The 20,965-nt window shown below is 44.0% G+C and overlaps 1 protein-coding gene across 1 annotated transcript in view; it reads left to right on the top strand.

Annotated features, from left to right (window-relative positions):
- Positions 1 to 10,144, top strand: part of LOC149440786 (interleukin-18-like) — a 48,274-nt gene extending 38,130 nt beyond the window's left edge. The window contains exons 5-6 of the mRNA XM_089658160.1: positions 2,834 to 8,439; positions 10,077 to 10,144. Of these exons, the coding sequence (XP_089514286.1) occupies positions 2,834 to 3,064 (231 nt within the window). The 3' untranslated portion in view covers positions 3,065 to 8,439; positions 10,077 to 10,144. The remainder of the gene's footprint in view (positions 1 to 2,833; positions 8,440 to 10,076) is intronic.
- The last annotated feature ends 10,821 nt before the right edge of the window (positions 10,145 to 20,965 follow it).

Here is a 20,965-nt window from a genome sequence, read left to right as displayed (position 1 = left end):
AGTTTCCTGATTAACTACCCCCGATTTTATCTGGGAACCATCGGCCAAAAATATGTTGAAGCCCTTCTTTCTGTGTTGGAGGGGAATACCCTGCTGGTGAGCAAAATCTAAATCCAGGAAACAGCTGCATGCCCCCGAATCAACTATGGCTGTCACCTCCAAGTTCCTTTCTGGAAGCTGAAAGGAGAGGGGCACCACTAAGTATTGAGAAGGACAGGTATTGCTAATAGACAAAGAAGAAGAAGAGGTGCACTTACTCATTTTCTGAGGGCAGGATCGCACCATATGACCAGCTTCACCGCAGTAAAGGCAGAGGTTCTGGGCTCGTCTGCGCTGGCGTTCCTCCGGTGGTAATTTAGGCCGCGCCAGGCCTAGCTGCATAGGTTCTGGAACATCTCCTGGTGGTAGATTCTGGATGCTTGGTTGGGTTGGTTGGCTGGGGCCTTGGAATGGACCCCAGGTATTTCCCTGGCCGGACCTCTCAAGCCTGCGTTCCCACAGTCTTCGGTCAATTTTAATTGTCAGGGAAATAAGGTCTTCTAGAGATTCGGGAACCTCCACCCGGGCCAGCTCATCTTTCAAGGGATCGGACAGCCCCATACGGAACTGGTGCAGCAGAGCAAACTCGTTCCAGCGTGTGTCCCCCATCCACCGCCTGAAATCAGAGGCATATTCCTCTGCCGCCCGCCGGCCCTGTCGGAGCGTATATAAGGTCGCTTCAGCAGAGGCTGCCCGCTGTGGGTCATCATACAAGATGGCCATCGCTTCAAAAAAACTACTGACCGATCCCAGATGAGGATCATTGTTTCCCCTTAAACGGTGGGCCCAATCCTGGGGTTCACCCTGCAATAGTGAAATGACGAATCCCACTTTCACATTTTTGGTCAGAAAGGTACGGGGTTGTAGCTCAAAGAACAGGAGACAGGAATCACGGAATGACCGGAAGCGTGTGCGGTCCCCGTGGAAACGCTCCGGTAAGGGTATTCGGGGTTCCGCCATAGGGAGCGGGGCGGAAGCCCCTGAGGCTGGCTCCTGAGCTACCATGGCCGGAGGTGCAGAAACCGGGGCCTGTGGAGCAGGGTCAGATATAGAGCAAGTCTGGAAGCGATTCTCCAGCTGCATACATCTGTCCAAGAGGGCCTTTACGGCCTGCGTCAAATTAGCTAGGTGCCTGCAAATTTCCTCTAGCGGGGAGGGCCCTCCTCTAGGCTCAGTCATGGCCTTCTGGTAATGTAAGGGACCGCCCGGCGGTACCACTAGCACTCCACTGATCGGTCGTCCCCAGCGTACGGAGTCTAAGCCCCAGAGTACTTGTTCACCAGAGCCCCTAATGGTGGGGATGGACTTGGAGTACCCCGGGACCAGGTCGTGACTACTGAGCACACCCGTCAGTGGTAGGGGTATTCGCCAGGGGCTCCCACGGGAGAGAGCCAGGTATGAGGAGGTCTGGAGACCCCGTTGAGAGGGATGGATGGATGGATGGCTGAGCAAGTGCAAGGTCAGACAGGCCGGGTCGGTAACTATGGGGACGGTGCGGTACAGAGCAGTGGGCAAAGAATAGTCGGGTCACACGCCAGGTCAGCAACAGCAGGTCAGATCCAATGGGGGGCATTCAGGAGAGAGGTCAGGCAAGCAAGGGTCAAAACAGGAGAAAGCAGCAAGGTCAGGGCACAATCCGGGTCAGTAACTTACTAGAAACAGGTTCACAGGTTCACAGGATACAATTAGACCAGAAGGCACTGAATGACAGCTCAGGGCCATTTAAATATCCCGCCCTGCGCTGTCATTGGTGCCAGGCGCGCGCCCGCGGTCTCTATTGCGCATGCACAAACTCGATTGCCACGGTCGGCCAGGTCCCAGCGCCCGCGTCCCTGCACAGGGCAGTGCACTGCGCCTGCGCCGAGCCCAGCGCCGCGGCGATCCCCGACAGACATGTTTTCTGACACCAAGATAAAAATGGCGATGGGGAGGGACCTCCAGCAGATTGACAGCCTCAGCTCTGTTTCTTTGAGCTGTATGAAGGGGGTGTGTCTCTTCCCTCCAATCAGCTCTCAGAGCTCTCCTCACTGAACTCTGCAGTGTTTAATTTTCTGAACTCTCAGACAAGCTTTATGAATTCAGCACTTTGGACAGTGTAGAGAACAGAAGAGAAGACTGCAGATAAACAGGTACTGTACAACTTATGTAGGAGGATTTGTTTCATCTCTATGTATCTCCTGAGCCCAGTCACTTCCTTGAGTATATATAAGGGTTTAAAGCCACTTTAAAACAGGTTTGGACTCCACCCAGAGGCAGTATCTAGCAATCACCCTGCAAGTGGACAGTCAGACGGGGGAGTGCAGCTCAGCCAAAACTATGATGCTGGAACGAGACCAGCAGCTGACATGGAACAAGAGAGCAAATGCTCCTGACACTGGGATGCACTATAGCTTTCAGGTTTTAAAACGCTATCTGTACAAATAAAATGAATAATTTTTTAAATTACATTTTTGTGTGTTTTTTTTCTGCTGATGTTGACATGCTTGACTACCTCAATATTTGAAAATGAGAATTTTGTTCATATTTTTGGTGGTGATCACCACAGCAGATGAGAGACTGGCTTGTTTCTCTATCATAGATTGAGGACATAAACCTTGAGTGATACTATCAGCATAAAAACATGTTTTTTAATCTCTGTTAGAATTATTTAGTAGAGAGGTGATTGCAGGAAATATTGCCATTGAGGGAACATGTAAGGGGATGCAATGAGATGTGAGAACTAAAACTGCAAGCAAACATTTTACATAACAGAAGATTCAGTATATTAATGAATGTATTGATTTATTCTTTGCAGCCCGGACAATCTCCAGATTCAATAGAAGGAGACAAGAGTGGTGTTATTTTTTTTGCAAAATTATTCAGTATGGGGCACGGTACCTTCAAGTTTGAGTCATCGTTACACAAGAACCACTTTTTGGCTATCAAAGAAGAAAATAAAAAACGGGTACTTTACCTCAAATGTTCTACTGATGAGGTAGATGAAAATGCAGCATTTAACATAGATATACAAAGAAGAGACAGCTGAATCTGGCCGCATGCATGTAAACTACCAACATTTTGTAATCAACAGACTTCTGGCATTACAGTTGTGCTCAAAAGTTTGCATACCCTTGGAGAATTGGTAATATACAGTATATACCATTTTTAAAGAAAACATGAGTGAGCCAGAAAATCACGTTTCTTTTATTTCTTATGGGATTCACATTCTACTGTAGGTCATAACAGAATTGCACAACCATAACAAAAAACATGGCAACAAGTGAACAAATGAAATGCCCCCTGCACAAAAGTCTGCATCCCCTTAGTTGTATTGTGTATTGCCCCCTTTAGCATCAATGATGGTGTGCAGTCTTATGTAATAGTTCTCTATGAGGTCCTGAATTCTTGAAGATGGTATAGCTGCCCATTTATCTTGGTAAAATGCCTCCAGGTCATGCAAAATCTTTGGTCGTCTTACATGAACTGCACGTTTGAGATCTCCCCAGAGTGGCTCAGTGATATTAAGGTCAGGAGATTGTGATAGCCACTCTAGAACCTTCACCTTTTTCTGCTGCAACTACTGGAGGGTCAGTTTGACTTTGGTTACTGTCATGCTAGAAAGTCCAAGAGTGTCCCATGTGCAGCTTTCATGCAGAAGAATGCAGTCTGCCAATATTTTCTGATAACATGTTGCATTTATCTTGCCATCAATGTTCACAAGATTCACCGTGCCTTTAGAGCTCCCCCCCAAAAAACATCAGTAAGCCACCACCATGCTTCACAGTGGGGATGTTTTCTTATCGCTGTTGACCCCATTTCAAACATAGCGTTTGGGACCATAAAACTCTATTTCAGTCTCACTACTCCAGAAGCTGTGAGGTTTGTCAAGGTGTTGTCAGCTTTTTTTTTTGTGGCATTGGAGCAGTAAAGTCTTCTTTTTGGCAACTCAACAATGCAGCTCATATTTGTTCAGTTATCGTCGTATTGTGCTCTTTGAAACAATGACACCATCTTTTTCCAGAGCAGCCTGTATGTCTCTTGAGGTTACATGTGGGTTTTTTTTGCATTCTGAAAAATTCTGGCATTTGTGCCTGCAAACTTTCTTGGTCTACCCAGGGGCGGACTGACCATTTAGGAGCTCGGGCACTGCCCGAGGGCCCGGGGTCAGTAGGGGGCCCCATGAGATGCCCCTGGTACCTTTTTGTAGGCTTTTTTGGGTGTGGTTTGAGTGTGGGCAAGGACACAGGGGCCCCATGATTTCCTATTGCCCGGGGCCCCATGAGTTGTCAGTCTGCCCCTGGGTCTACCTGACCTTGGCTTGGTATCAAGAGATCCCTGAACTTTCCACTTCTTAATAAGTGATTTGAACAGTACTGATTGGCATATTCAAGGCTTTGGATTTTTTTTATATCCTTTTCCATCTTTATAAAGTTCCATTACCTTGTTATGCAACGCAAGTCTTTTAAAAGTTCTTTTCTGCTCCCCATGGCTCAATATCTAGCCTACTCACTGTATGCACGTGAGAACTAACAAACTCATTGACTATACCAGGGGCGGACTGACCATTTGGGAACTTGGGAACTGCCTGAGGGCCTGGGGTCAGTAGGGGGCCCCATGAGATACCCCTGGTACCTTTTCATAGGCTTTTTAGGGTGTGGTTTGAGTGTGGGCAAGGACACAGGGGGGCCCCATGATCCCCTGTTGCCCGGGTGCCCCATGAGTTGTCAGTCCACCCCTGGACTATACACATACATTACTTTCAATTTAAAAAAACACAGATGTGGGAAATTAACCTTTATTTAAACCCGTGTGTGTCACCTTGTATGTCTGTACCAAGGCCAAACATTCCAGGGGATGTAAACTTTTGATCGGGGCCATTTGGGTGATTTTTGTTATCATTATGATTTAAAAGGAAGCCAAACAACTATGTGATAATAAATGGCTTCATATGATCACTATCACTAAATAAAAGACAGTTGTTTGGCATGATCAGTCATATTTTCAATATCAATGCCAAAATGTCCCAATTTCTGCCAGGGGATGCAAACGTTTGAGCACAACTGTAAATGTAAATATGTAATTAAGTCAATCTTCAGACACATACTTTTCATTAGCATCCATCACGCTGTTCAAATAAAAGGAGTGAAGCTCATACAGTGCTTGTAAAGCCAAAATTTTATTTTTAGGGGAAGGGATAAAGTGACACTAAACAATATCTTTTTTTTTCAAAAATAATCTGTACACATCCACTGCTTAATGTCTTTTTTTCATCTATTTTTCATGAATTTGTTTCTTACTGTGTTTCTCTGTCTTCTTGTAACATGTTCCGTAAGTTCCCAAACCTCTGCTTTTTCCTCTCATATCCGTTTGTTTGAAACGAGCAGGGCATGTTAGTTGCAGTCATGTGCACCGCTTTATGTGCACTGCTTTATGTATACTGCAAATCCCATAGTCCATAGTCCCTAGTTCATTTCAGAAGTGAAAAAGAGAGGGTGGTGTAATATTTAGGGGAGCTCAGGATCATCAGCCAGCCATGCTGGTAAAATCAACAGTCTTTATTTTCTCAAAAGCTAAACACAACAACCTATTTATTTAAAGCAGAACTCTGGGTGATTTTTTTTTTCCCATGCAGTGGGGCTGTGGCCGCACTGCATTGGCTAACTGCTTGTTTTGTCTAGGGGTGAACACAGAACCTATACTTGCCTGATCCTTTGATCCTTTGGAAAACAGTGTTCCCCCACGTCCATCGGTGAACCATTCCTGCTATCCTCACATCCAGAGTCAGTCTATGGACATGATAATGTCAGGAACAGTCCACTGCACAAAACCGCTAGACTATGGGGAGAGGGGCAGGAGTGGCATGGATCGGTCTTGTGCTGGGTGGATCAAAGAATTAGGTATGTATCCAATCTTCTGTCTAGAAGATATCCAATCTTCTAGACAAAAATGAACAGTTACTCATGCAGTGTGGGCACAGCCCCACTGCATTGGGGAAAAGAAAGCTGTGTGGCGTTTAGCTTTAAGCATGGAAAAACAAAACAGTCTACACTTCTGGTACACAAATGTAGTCCCCACCAACTTTGCCCTGAGAGCATATGGAGTACCACCAGAGACCAGGAGGGCCATTTCAATCCATGGCTAAAATGGGGGACCGAGAGAGAACATTGGATGCCAGTCACTTTTTGTCTTTTTAGAATTTTTATTGATCATCACATACAGGAAGGTGGGGGTGAGGGATCCTAGATACTCAGAGTCAGGGGCGGACTGACAACTCATGGGGCCCCTGTGTCATTGGCCAAACCCAAAAAAGCCTATGAAAAAGGTACCAGGGGCATCACATGGGGCCCCCTACTGACCCCGGGCCCTTGGGCAGGGCCCGAGTTTCCAAATGGTCAGACTTTTCCAAATCAACGTCTAGCATCACAGTGTCATATCCTTTAAGCCAACCCAGCAACACTGGTGGCATCCTCTTAAGCTGGTCAATAAATTTCCATGTTGGGTTCAGTGCCTTCATCCTGGCTTCCTCCAGCAAGGTCCTCTATCTGGGTATCAATCTTGGCTCAGCATTCCCCATCAACAGGCAGGACAGCCTTGAGGACCACTTCACAGCCTTCAGGCCTATCTTCACATCCAGAGGACTTGGTAGCCCCCACACAAGCTTTGGTCCTCATAGATCATGTCACTCCAGCAGCACCTCTCCAGGCTGAAGCCTGGGGGAAGAGGGAGGTCACAGCATGCTAGCGCGAAAATGCACCAGTGGCAATGAACTTCATACTGATTGGCTATAGGAAATATAAATATTCATAACACAGTTTTACTTAGGCATCTCATACTATTGCCAGAGTTACCAGTGACACCTACTGGCAGTAGTGAATAACAATAGCTGCATTGAGTTTTGGTTGAAGGCCAAGTGAAGAAACTACAAATCAATCTGAGCTGACTACCACCCAGCACAGTTACATTTAGGACAGGGTGCTACACCAAATAAGTCTTCCACTATCCACAACTTGTCCTATTTCAGAGTTTTTGAAGTTCCCGCCTTCTTCAGGGGTCCAAAAATGTTGCAAGAGCTCAGTAGCAGTGTCTCAGTAACAAGAGGGTCATCAGTCCTAACAAAACTGTGTGGTTCTCCACTGACCACACAGACACTTGCTGGCTGCTTCCTGCTCTTTTTCAGCCCTCTATCACAGGTGGGTTAATCTTTTTAGGACCCCAGTACCTGTAATCATGGTTGGAGGCTCTTTCTCACCCAAAATCTCTCAGATTCTCTGAATTCTAGGTCCCATATAAGAACTTGACAATTCGGGGATAACTGCAGGTCAGTTTTCCCCATTTGCCAGATCATCCCAGAAGCCCTCAACCTACGTAGGTGAGAAACCCTGAGTAGTTCATACTACTGTCATCCCCTTAAAGGGACCCCAACCCAAACAAAAGAGACACATACCTCCCACCCAGGACCCATCTTTGGCATCCTGTACAGTAGCTACATCCCTAAATACAGTGGGACCATGGAGAACAATCATAGCTGCCCTCTTAATGGAAGTTGGATCACAGCAGCAAAAAAGGGAGATTTGGAGGAGGCTGAGAGCAATAGAAGGTGCCTGATTGTGTTAAGATCACATACTTGAATAGAATATATATTTTTAAACCGATGTTTAATGTCACTTTAAAACCTTATCAGTTTATTTTTTAGCTGTTTGTGCCATTTTGGGGAGATATCCCTTCACGTTCTGTCCCTGAGACACAGCAGCAGATGGGAGGAGAACTACCCTCGTAAGCTCACAATAGACTATGTATTCTTATTGTACAGTCTCTCTACCCCCAAATATGTAACGTTAGCACCTACATATTGCAGTAGATTGTTCTTGTTTGTCTTCCCATTACATAGTTTTGGTAAATTTAAAGGAGACTTTACAGAGATCACTAGCATACGTACCCCATTAGATTCATGCTCACCTTTTATACTCGTTGCAATTATAAAATTTTGGATTTTGTGCCATTTTCTATCCTAGTGAAAATGGTTACCAGGGCAAATCTACCTAATGGGGACAAAGAATAATAAAAAACCCAACAGAGGTTCAAACTCTTCACCGCTCTCTAAGTGTATACATACAGTACATTTTCAGTAATGCTTTTTTTTATACCAGCTTGTACTTCCCTGATTACAGCAAAGTGAGACTAATTGGTTGAAATTTGTTTTTGCATTTTGCTGTTTTCACTGTTTGACTAAGGTTCATGTGTGCTCACCGATCCTTTCATCTGCAGCAGTTTAATCATGTAAGTAAGCATAGAGTGAAATGGGATCTGTGATTATTCCTCAATTATTATCTCTAAAGTATATTACACTATATGTTTCTAAGTTTTTTTAGCTAAAATCTCAGTTATTTTAGGTTATTGTATAGTTAATAGTCTTTATATACAGTCATGGCCGAAATTGTTGGCACCCTTGATATTTTTCCTGAAAATCAAGTATTTCACACAAAAAAGGTATTGCATTAACACATGTTTTGCTATACACATGTTTATTCCCTTTGTATGTATTGGAACAAATATAAAACAGAGGCAGAAAAGCAAATATGACATAATGTCACACAAAACCCCAAAAATGGGCTGGACAAAAGTATTGGCACCCTTAACTTAATATTTGGTTGCACACCCTTTGGAAAACATAACTGAAATCAGTCGCTTCCTATAACCATCAATAAGCTTCTGACACCTCTCACCCGGAATTTTGGACCACTCTTCCTTTGCAAACAGCTCCAGGTCTCTCTTATTGGAAGGACACCTTTTCCCAACAGCAATTTTAAGATCTCTCCACAGGTGTTCAATGGGATTTAGATCTGGGCTCATTGCTGGCCACTTCAGAACTCTCCAGCGCTTCTTTGCCATCCATTTCTGAGTGCTTTTTGACGTATGTTTGGGGTCATTGTCCTGCTGGAAGACCCAGGATCTTGGACGCAAACCCAGCTTTCTGACACTGGGCCCTACAGTGCGACCCAAAATCCTTTGGTAATCCTCAGATTTCATGATGCCTTGCACACAGTCAAGGCACCCAGTGCCAGAGGCAGCAAAACAACCCCAAAACATCATTGAACCTCCACCATATTTTACCGTAGGTACTGTGTTTTGTTCTTTGTAGGCCTCATTCCGTTTTCGGTAAACAGTAGAATGATGTGCTTTACCGAAAAGCTCTATCTTGGTCTCATCTGTCCACAAGACGTTTTCCCAGAAGGCTTTTGGCTTACTCAAGTACATTTTGGCAAACTGTAGTCTTGCTTTTTTATGTCTCTGTGTCAGCAGTGGGGTCCTCCTGGGTCTCCTGCCATAGCGTTTCATTTCATTTAAATGTCGACGGATAGTTCGCGCTGACACTGATGCTCCCTGAGCCTGCAGGACAGCTTGAATGTCTTTGGAACATGTTTGGGGCTGCTTATCCACCATCCGGACTATTCTGCGTTGCAATCTTTCATCAATTTTCCTCATCCGTCCACGACCAGGGAGATTAGCTACAGTGCCATGGGTTGCAAACTTCTTGATAATGTTGCGCACTGTGGACAAAGGCAAATCTAGTTCTCTGGAGATGGACTTGTAACCTTGAGATTGTTGATATTTTGCCACAATTTTGGTTCTCAGGTCCTCAGACAGTTCTCGTCTCCTCTTTCTGTTGTCCATGCTTAGTGTGGCACAGACAGACACACAATGCAAAGGTTAAGTGAACGTCTCTCCTTTTTATCTGCTTTCAGGTGTGATTTCTATATTGCCCACACCTGTTACTTGCCCCAGGTGAGTTTACAGGAGCATCACATGCTTGTAACATTCTTATTTATCCGCAGTTGTGAAAGGGTGCCAATACTTTTGTCCAGCCCATTTTTGGAGGTTTGTGTGACATTATGTCGAATTTGCTTTCTTTCCTCCCTTTTTTTGTTTTGTCCCAATACACACAAAGGGAATAAACATGTGTATAGCAAAACATGTGTTAATGCAATACGTTTCGTGAGAAATACATGATTTCCTGGAGAAATATCAAGGGTGCCAACAATTTCGGCCATGACTGTAAGTATATTTGTTTTGTTAGTACTGGATGTATATTGTATATAATTTTTGACTAATAAATATTTAAGACCTGTGTCTGCGTGCATTTCCTCCAGTTACTCCGGTTTCCTCCCACACTCCAAAGACATGTTGGTAGGTTAATTGGATCCTGTCTAAATTGGCCGTAGTATATGAATATAGTTAGGGACCTTATATTGTACGCCCCTTGAGAGTTAGGGACTGATGTGAATGTACAATATATATGTAAAGCACTGAGTAAACTGACAGCGATATATAAGTACCTGAAATAAATAAATAAAATAAATAATAAGACATGACAAAGGATTTCCAGAGCACTGTGAATTATCTAAAAAGAAAGCACAGCTTTTTGCTTTCAGTCTGATTGAATCCCAGGAAATAGGCATACAGAGGAAGGGTTGCCTTGCAGCTTATTCCGTGTGTGTATATATTTCAAATGAGCTACTGAGATCTATATTGCAAAAGCTGTTTTCAGCAAAGCAGATAAGAATGCACTGCTAATCATATGAAGTGGAGACCAGAGCTCAATCTGCTGGCTGTATATAGGAAATGAAAAAAAATCCTATCCAGTATTTCATATTTACCTTGTTCAACTGTGCATTAGTCTGATGTGTATGGAATTAGACTGTAGAGAATTAAAGTGTTTATATAGTTAGTCTGGCTGAAAAAAAAGACAAAAGTCCATCCAGTTCAACCATAAAAAAAAGGTAATCCTATACCCACGGTTGATCTAGAGGAAGGCAAAAAAACCCAGCAAAGCATGATCCAATTTGCTCATGCAGGGAAAAAATTCCTTCTTGATCCCCTGAGAGGCAATTGAATACCACTCCATCCCCCAAAGCCTCTTCCGCCTGTGCCACTATCCCCTCCCTCCTAGATTGTAAGCTCGAAAGAGCAGGACCCTCGAACCCCTCGTGTATTGTATTGTACTGTATTGTCTCATGTTCTGTCCCCCTCGCTAATGTACAGCGCTGAGCATACCCTTTGGCACTATATAAATACTGTATAATAATAATAATAATATTCCCTGGATCAACTTTTCCTATAAATTTTAGCTGTAATGTCTGTCTTCATTTTGTAAAGCGCTGCGCAAACTGTTGGCGCTATATAAGTTCTTCTATTGTTGTGACTTAGATGACGTTCAGAGCACATTTTATGCCCAATTCATGCAAAACTCCACGTAATCCCAAGGGGTTCACATACTTTTTCTTGCAACTGTATACTGAACTTACCCACAGACATCTGAAAGCAGTTAGATAAGCAGGTACAGTACAGGTACACTACATGGACTACTTGGAGATCTTCAATACAAAAGGTCTAAACATAAAAATGCCTAGTTGGATCTCCCATACATGCATGTTTAGCTCAAAAGTGATCTACTACAAAAAAAAAATCTAACCTTGTCAATCAATTCTTCTTCTGAAGACAGTGGTAGAGTGGTGCTATAGTCATAGAGTACCTGAAAATAAATGAACATTTCCAGATCTGAATAATATACCTGGATCAGCATGTGGATGGGGCCACCACAGGGGGACCTTTGTGCATGTCTGCACGCTCAATGCCCAGGACCAGGTGGGGCCACGTTTATGCAACGTCTACATTATGGCATTACCCCAATTTAGAGACGAGCCGCACACTGTGTGTAACTGTGACTTGCTGAGCTCCTTTGTGAAGCATTGTGTCCCATGCAACTGCACACCTTCCTCATTTAATGTTGCATTTAGGAGGGACACTACTGAACTTAGGCTTCATGTGCACGAGCCTACCCTGACTGCCGGCCGGCCGCAGAAAACTGTGAATCGCAGCAAAACCGTGGCAAAACACAGCAACCGCAGTACCGAGGTTTTGCGGCGTTTTCCGTTTTCCCGTGGTCGGCGGTCAAAACATTCCTATCCTGAATACGATTCTTCAGCATTCAGGAGAGGGAGGTTTAACATCACCTAAACGTGGCAGCTCCTAAACTCTGCTAAAAGCCTATGTGTACATGGACACATAGGCTTTAATGGAGTTGAGTTTAGGAACTTTGGCAAAAAAATGCCAAAAGCTCCTAAACTCCAGTTTAGGAGCCGCTCGTGTATATGAAGCCTTATGCCCTCTTCACCTGTCCAGTGTATCTCTGCCACCTCACTTGAAGTGATGGAATGGGGTCCCGCTGAGCACCAGTTCGAATCACATGCATGCTCTTACTTAGCTCTCCCATACAATGCAGACAGGCTGCTGTACACTCTCTACCAGTCTTTGGCTACCCATAGAAACCGTTCTCTTCCTCCACACCTTCTACTGAGTTAACCCTTTGCACTGTCCTTGCTTCTTTACTCCATGTGCTTTACATACCCTGTTCTTTCATACACCAGAAACCATCATGCACCCCTTTTGAGTAACTTCAGACCAGGCTTGAAACAGTTAACAGCTTTACTGAAGATTTAGCAACACAGTTCAAGATATGTGAAATAGAGTCCAGGGGGCTAGCTAACTAATGCAGGCTGCCCGGATCATACCTTCCAGGGAAGCAAAGTCCATTAGGCAAATACCACTGATGGGGCACTACTCTTCCTACTTACCACCAACCCTGAGGCCATCTCTATTCTCACTGATGCTGGGCCTGGGAAATTTTCTATCCCCACTGGCCACAATCCGGCTCCTCTAAAGTCTGAAGGACAGTAAACTGGCTCTTTGTTTGAAAAGTTTGGAGACCCCCTGCTGTAAGTGAAGGTTGTATGTGTATGAGTTCTTTGCGAGTTCTTGTATTTATTTATTATTTATTATTTCAGGTACTTATACTGTATAGTAGGCTCCTAGTCCAAGGAGATCCCAGCAGGGTGACCCAGAAGAGGGCAGGACTCAGAAAGCCCGGAAAAAGAGTCTAGACACAGTAACTCCTTCCTATCCCAGGCAGCCTGTAACTGTCTGTATAAATGCACAGTGCAATGAATACAACAGCAGAAATACAGAAAATGACACCAGTGGTGTATTTACAGTGAAGAACAGAAGTATTTGAACACCCTGCGATTTTGCCACTTAGAAATCATGGAGAAGTCTGAAATTCACATTGTAGGTGCATTCCCACTCTGAAAGACAGAATTTAAAAAAAAATTCAGGAAATCACATTGTATGATTTGTAAAGAATTTATTTGTCTTGCACTGCTGAACATAAGTATTTGAACACCTAAGAAACAGCAAGAATTCTGGCTCTCAAACACCTGTTACTGTGCCTTTAAAAAGTCCACCTCTACTCCACTCATTAATCTAACTTAGTAGCACCTGTCTGAGCTCTTTAAAGACACCTGTCCACCCCACAGTCAGTCAGACGCCAACTACTACCATGGGCAAGACCAATAGAGCTGTCAAAAGACACCAGAGACAAAATTGTGGATCTCCACAATTGCCAAGCAGCTTGGTGAAAATAGATCAACTGTTGGAGCAATTGTTAGAAAATGGAAGAGGCTAAAGGCGACAGTCTGTCTCCCTCGGACTGGGGCTCCATGCAAGATCTGACCTCGTGGGGTATCACTGAGGATAAGAAAGGTGAGGAATCAGCCCAGAACTACAAGGGAGGAGCTGGCCAATGACATGAAGAGAGCTGGGACCACTGTTTCAAAGGTCACTGTCGGTAGAACACTACGCCGTCATGGTTTCAAATCATGCATTGCACGGAAGGTTCCCCTGCTCAAGTCATCACATGTCCAGGCCCGTCTGAAGTTTGCCAATGACCATCTGGATGATCCAGAGGAGGCATGGGAGAAAGTCATGTGGTCAGATGAGACCAAAGTAGAACTTTTTGGTCTAAACTTCACTTGTCATGTTTGGAGGAAAAAGAAGGATGAGTTGCATCCCAAGAACACCATCCCTACTGTGAAGCATGGGGGTAGTAACATCATGCTTTGGGGGTGCTTTTCTGTGAAGGGGACAGGACAACTGCACTGTATTAAGGAGAGGATGAATGGGGCCATTTATTGTGAGATTTTGAGCGACAACCTCCTTCCCTCAGTCAGAGCATTGAAGATGGGTCATGGCTGGGTCTTCCAACATGACAACGACCCGAAGCACACAGCCAGGAGAACCAAGGAGTGGCCCCGTAAGAAGCATATCAAGGTTCTGGAGTGGCCTAGCCAGTCTCCAGACCTAAATGCAATAGAACATCTTTGGAGGAAGCTGAAACTCTGTGTTGCTCAGCGACAGCCTCGAAAACCTGACAGATCTAGAGGAGATCTGTGTGGAGGAGTGGGCCAAAATCCCTGTTGCAGTGTGTGCAAACCTGGTCAAGAACTACAGGAAACGTTTGACCTCTGTAATTGCAAACAAAGGTTTCTGTACCAAATATTAACACTGATTTTCTCAGGTGTTCAAATACTTATGTTCAGCAGTGCAAGACAAATACATTCTTTAAAAATCATACAATGTGATTTCCTGAATTTTTTGCCACCTTAGGCAAATGTCTTGTTTGCCTCATGGTAGATACGCCCCTGGGTGTATAAAATCAAGCACCTAGGCATGCAGACTGCTTCTACAAACATTTGGGAAAGAATGGGTCACTCTCAGGAGCTCAGTGAATTCAAGCATGGTACCGTGATAGGTTGCCACCTGTGCAATAAGTCCATCCGTGACTCTTCCTTGTTACTAAAAATTCCACGGTCAACTGTTAGTGGTATTATAACAAAGTTGAAGCAACTGGGAACAACAGCAACTCAGCCACCAAGTGGTAGGCCACATAAAATGACAGAGCAGGTTCAGCACATGCTGAAGTGCACAGCGCACAGAAGTCACCAACTGTCTGCAGAGTCAATAGCTAGAGACCTCCTAACTTCGTGTGGCCTTCAGATTAGCACAACAACTAATGTGTAGAGAGCTTCATGGAATGGGTTTCCATGGCCGAGCAGCTGCATCCAAGCCTTACTCACCAAGTGCAATGCAAAGCTGGACTCTAGAGGAGTGGAGACGTGTTCTCTGGAGTGACGAATCACTCTTCTCTGTCTGGCAATCTGGACATGTCTGGGTTTGGAGGTTGCCAGGAGAACGGTACTTGTCTGACTGCATTGTGCCCAGTGTAAGGTTTCGTGGTGTCCCCCCCCTTTATCACTCAGGATGACCAGTTGACTCTGTATGATTTTTAGCTTTGGAACTCCATGTGAATTGTATTTATACTGACTGCCTTAGGTTTGCCTGTTCTTATGTGCCTTGCCTTGTTATACTTTTGTATGATTTCAATAAACACAACTGTTAAAAAAAAAGTTTCGTGGAGGGGGGATTATGGTGTGGGGTTGTTTTTCATGGGTTGGGCTTGGCCCCTTAGTTCCAGTGAGGAGAACGCTTAAGACATCAACATACCAAGACATTTTGGACAATTTCATGCTCCCAACTTTGTGGGAACAGTTTGGAGATGGCCCGTTCCTGTTCCAACATGACTGCGCACCAGTACACTGCCAGCCAGGCCTTTTTGTCCGACATCAGTGTCTGACCTCACAAATGCACTTCTGGAAGAATGGTCAAACATTCCCATAGACACACTCCTAAACCTTGTGGACGGCCTTCCCAGAAGAGTTGAAGCTGTTATAGCTGCAAAGGGCGGGGCCAACTCAATATTGAACCCTACGGACTAAGATGGGATGCTATTAAAGTCCATGTGTTCAAGTGCGTGTAAAGGCAGGCCGACCAATACTTTAGGCAATATAGTGTAGGTGTCTTTTTGCAAATGTTTGCAGATATGTAATGATTGCAACTTCTGCTACTATATTGCATGATACAGAAGTACCAAGTGATTCAGCTGCAGTGAGTTTTCAAAAGTAGTGCACTGAACCGCATTTGAATTCTCGGTGTGAACTTAAATGTTGCAAAACTGTAAAAAATACAATTAAGTGCAGTTTCTTGGTGAACTGATGCTTTTTGGATGCTGATAGGTTTTTAAAAAATTTCCTTTGGTGTTTGTTGCAGAATGGCTTTCTTACCTTGATTTGGTGCTTACCTTAATTTGGTGCTCAGCTAAATTACCTTGAATTTTCTCAGCACAATGTATATGGAAACCGAATGCTGCTACCCTCGCTCACTACAGTAGTGTAACGAGAAACCTTATGGTATGTTCATTTTTACCCTAAACTTTATGTACCTCCAGATCCATTTTCTAAAGAATGTGCACAAGAATTTTTCCATAAACTTCTGTTTACGCACCACAAGGGGGAAGATTTAATGGGATTCTAAAGGTTTGCTTTTTTTTTCAAATAACAAGCATGTCATACTTACCTGTTTTGTGCAGGGGTTTTGCACAGAGCAGCCTCAATCCTCCTCTTCTCAGGCCCCCCACCATCTCTCCTGCCCCCCCCCACTGAATGCCCACGATAGCAAGCTGCTTGCTATGGGGGTACTCGAGCCACCTCTGTGCTTTCATAAGACACACAGAGCATGGCTCAACCCAGCTCTCCACTCCTTCTCACTGGCTGTGATTGACAGCAGCAGGAGCCAATGGCTCCCACTGCTGTGTCTGAACCAGTGAGGAGGGAGAGAGCTGGGAGAGCCTTGGCTCTTCTGCACATCGCTGGATCGAGTTCGAGCTCAGGTGAGTATAAGGGGGCCAGGGGGGAAGTTGCACTCAAAAGGGTTTTTTACCTTCCTGCATGCAATGCAGGAAGATAAAAAAAACCTTGTGCCTTTACAACCACTTTAATAGAAGGGGACTTTACAGTGGGAGAGGTAAAAGTGGCTATTAGATGAATTAAAGAAGCTCACCTTCATATAAAAAATATAAATGCATATATTTTTGCAGTAAAAAATTTGCATTTATTATTTTTTTTAGCACAGGCGCCTGCAGAGCATTGCAACAGCAATCAGTGGATCGCAGGTGCAATGCCAGGCTTCTGCACACACTACCAGCAGCTCTGTTGCCTGTACCTCTGTATGGGCTGTCAGTTACAGAGCTATAGGCAGTGTGAATGGATTATGACCATGCTGAAAAGCACATTTGTGGTCCATTGAAACTACAAGTCCATTTGCTGTGATGGCAGACAGGACTTGTAGTTCATTTATTTACAGATTTCTGCCATGGTATTTTCAAAATGTGACAGCAGCTGCAGGGAGAGGAACCCCCACCTGCTATCACAGGGAGGGGAGGTCAGGTGGTGGAAGGTGAGCAAACAGGAGCATGTTACACCCTAAATATGGGTGTAATATACTCCTAAAGGTGAACCTATCCTTCAACCTATCAAAAGCTCCAGGTCCTGAATGATTCTCAGGACCCTATTATAAGAAATATAAGATCCTAGGCTCCCCATTTATACACATTTTTAATGTCATACAGAAAGGCTTATGTTTACCTCCACCTGAAAATAAGTCTTCATTCATGCCATTCCAAAACCTGGCAAGGACCATGGAGACAAACTACTGCCCTATTTCCTATTAAATGTTGATCTCAAGACAATTACAAAAATCTCAGCCTCAAGGATCAATGCCTTTCTATCTCAATACATAAATCTTGACCAAGTTGGTTTTGTACCCCACAGACAGGCACCTGATATGATTGGGATGCGAAGGGGACGAGACATGGTGTGCGTCTTTCATTAGACTTGAAAAAATACTTTGAATTCTATTCCTTGGGATTACTTTTTATACCCTAGAGAAATATGGGTTTGGGATCAAATTCGTATTATTCTTACAGATTTTTTATAAAGACCCTAAAGCATCACTGATGATACAGATCCCAAAACTTCAATGTACACAGAGGCATTCATCAAGGCTGCCCCTTGTCCCCAATCCTATTATTGCTAGCTCTAGAGCAGGGGTGTGAAACTGGTGGCCCTCCAGCTGTTGCGAAACTACAAGTCCCATCATGCCTCTGCCTATGGGAGTCATGCTTGTAACTGTCAGTCTTGCAATGCCTCATGGGACTTGTAGTTTGGCAACAGCTTGAGGGCTGCCAGTTTGACATTTGTGCTCTAGAGCCTTTGGGGCTTAAGAGAAGGAACAATTCTGACATTTTAATGCCATGTTTGCAGACAACAATTCATTACTAATCTTCCCGCATTTTTTTCTCCCAAATTTACATAATGTCTTACATCAATTTTCTATCATCTCTGGATTTAAAGTAAACTACACTAAATCCCAAGCCTTGAACACATCTTTTAATAAGAAGAGGAGAACTAGGAATCATTAAGGTGCCATAAGACATCTCAGGGAGTTCTCTTCTTCTTCTTTTTTTGTCTACATATGAGAACCACAGACTTCAGTGACACGCTGTCAATTGCCTTCTTCTGAACAGGACCACTCCCTTAGACACTGGAGAGTAAGTTCTTTCCAGACTTTGAAACTTTGCTCTCCTTGCATTACAGGAACATTACCAGAAAACACTTTTAACTTCCTGTAATGTGCTGCCTGTAAACCCTGTGCTAAGATTTCATCCAGTCTGGCTAAAGTACCACTTGCATTGTCACTAGGGTCCACCATAGTGCCCCGTACTACATCACTGACCTAATATCCAAGTACCGCCCAGCACGCACACTCCGCTCCTCACAAGACCTCCTTCTCTCTAGTTCCCTGGTCTCCTCCTCCCATGCCCGCCTCCAGGACTTCTCCAGGGTTTCACCCATCCTCTGGAACTCCCTGCCCCAACCCATCAGATTATCACCTACTCTCCTCTCCTTTAGGCGCACCCTAAAAACCCATCTCTTCAGGGAAGCCTACCCCACCCCCTGCTAACCTGCCGACCTCCTCCACTCTTCCTACCACTCCATTCCCCACAGCTATCTCCTCCTGTACCACTATCCCCTCCCTCCTAGATTGTAAGATCGAAAGAGCAGGGCCCTCGATCCCCTCATGTTTTGCATTGTATTGGTATTGTTCTGTCACATGTTCTGTCCCCCTTTGTAATGTACAGCGCTGAGAAAACCATTGGCACTTTATAAATACTGTATAATAATAATAATTATCCATCTTGTAAGAAAAGCTAGTTGATACGGGTTCTTCTTTTACATGAACCAGCAGGTAAGCACAGTCTAATTCTACCACTGCAAATGTCAATGGCTCCTGCTGCTGTCTCTGAGCCTGTGAGAGGGGAGAGAGAAAACCAGCTGCAGACAGACACAGTGCTGGTTTGATACAGGACTTAGACAAGTATTTAGGGAGAAAGGAGGGTTGGGGGAACCACTAGTGGAAGGATTTTTTTTTACCTTAAAATGGTTCTAAAGACAGAAAGGTTTCTACCTTAATGCACTTTCTGCATTAAGGTAAAAAACCTTCTGTGATCAGGATCCCCACCCCCTTATACTTACTTGGGGCCGATCTCAATCCAGTGCTGTGCCCAAGAGCAGCAGCTCTCTCCGCTCTCTCCTGCTTCAGAAGACAGAGAGGCAGTAGAGGGAGCATTTGGCCCCTGCTGCTGTCAATCAAATCCTGTGATGAGCCACACTGTCTGTGTCTATGGATGTAGGCAGTGCAGCTCGAGACTGTGCCCACAGGTGTGCCACAATAGGTGGCTTTCTATGGTGGCATGCTGAGAGAAGAGGAGCCAGTAGAACCAGTGGGGTACCCTAGAGGAGGAGGATCACAGCTTTGCCACAGCCACCATTGCACAGAGCAAGTAAGTATGACATGTTCATTACAATCACTTTAATGTAGTTAATGCAAGAAGGCAAAATAAAATTAAAAAAAAAAATTCCCTGGGGCTGCATATTGCATATCTGTCTCACAGAGAGCTCTGGATCCCAAACTAACAATCGGGACCCAAAACTCCCAAATTCACCTGATCGTTGTGATAGCCTCTGATTGGCTATCACAGCGATCAGTCACTGTGAAGCCTGCCCCCATGCATTTTCTCTCTGCAAGGAAAGAGAGAGAGAGAGAGATACAATGTATCTCCATTCCTACATTCAGAGTAAAAAAAACTGTGTGAAAAAAAAATAATAATAAAAAAATACAATTAAAAAAAACCTAGATCAAGGTTTGATCTAGGTCAGTGCCAGGGTTAATGCATGGGTCAGGACCAAAGATCAGGGTCAGTATTTTGGGGGGGCAGTATTTTTTTTTTTTTCGTATCAGTGTCAATGTGTTTAGGTAGAATTAAAAAAAGCAAAATGCACACTATTGTTTCTGGGCTTGTCAGGAGCAGGATAATATATTTTGGGATGTTCTTTGGTAGCAAGTTATGGTAGTAGCAAGACATGTACACCTAAATAAAAGAAATGTGTTTTTTTTTACTATTTAGGGTCAGTTTTCCTTTGATAATAAAAAAAGGAGATATCCTGTACCATTTACCACCAAATGAAAGCCCAGTTTGTTCTGAAAAAAAACAAGGTATAATCCACATGGATGCACAAAGTAGTTGTGATGATTTGTACACAGTTTTACTAACATACGTCAAAGTTGCAAAATTGTGCATAGGCATTAACATTTGTTTTACCATTAGGCGTGAAGGGGTTAAAGTAAATTTAAACCTTCATGGCCATTTTAGACTATCCTGTCAACAAGGTGACAATGCAGCAATGAGATTTTCCTTCAGAATATACATCATTGTCATCCTGTTTAGGAAGTTGAAAATCAATGAATCTACTGGTAGGAACAACAGGTCACAAAGCTATGCTGCAGGGGAGACTCAGGAAAACAGAAACTTCCGTGTGAATGCTAGTGACACACTGCATCATAATTGTCATTTTTTTATTTGGTCCATAGTTGAAGTTCCGTTAGATTTATTTTTCAGCAAACCCAAGTGAGGGGTGGTAGGAGAGAAAAAGAGAGAATATGTTATGTAGAAAATGCCACAAATTTAACACCTTGCTATAATCTATGACAGATTGATGGCCAGGCAGGATGCACCTTCTGATTGGCCGTTTTATGAGGTCCTGTCAGAAGGCGTTGCTCATGCTGTGCTAGTGACACCCTGCATTATATTTGTCACTTT

The sequence above is a fragment of the Staurois parvus genome, unplaced genomic scaffold (assembly GCF_062004578.1).
Source record: "Staurois parvus isolate SC_StPar_1 unplaced genomic scaffold, SC_StPar_1.0 ptg001053l, whole genome shotgun sequence".
In the NCBI taxonomy this organism is placed as follows: domain Eukaryota; kingdom Metazoa; phylum Chordata; class Amphibia; order Anura; family Ranidae; genus Staurois; species Staurois parvus.
This window is presented reverse-complemented; position numbering and strand designations above follow the sequence as displayed.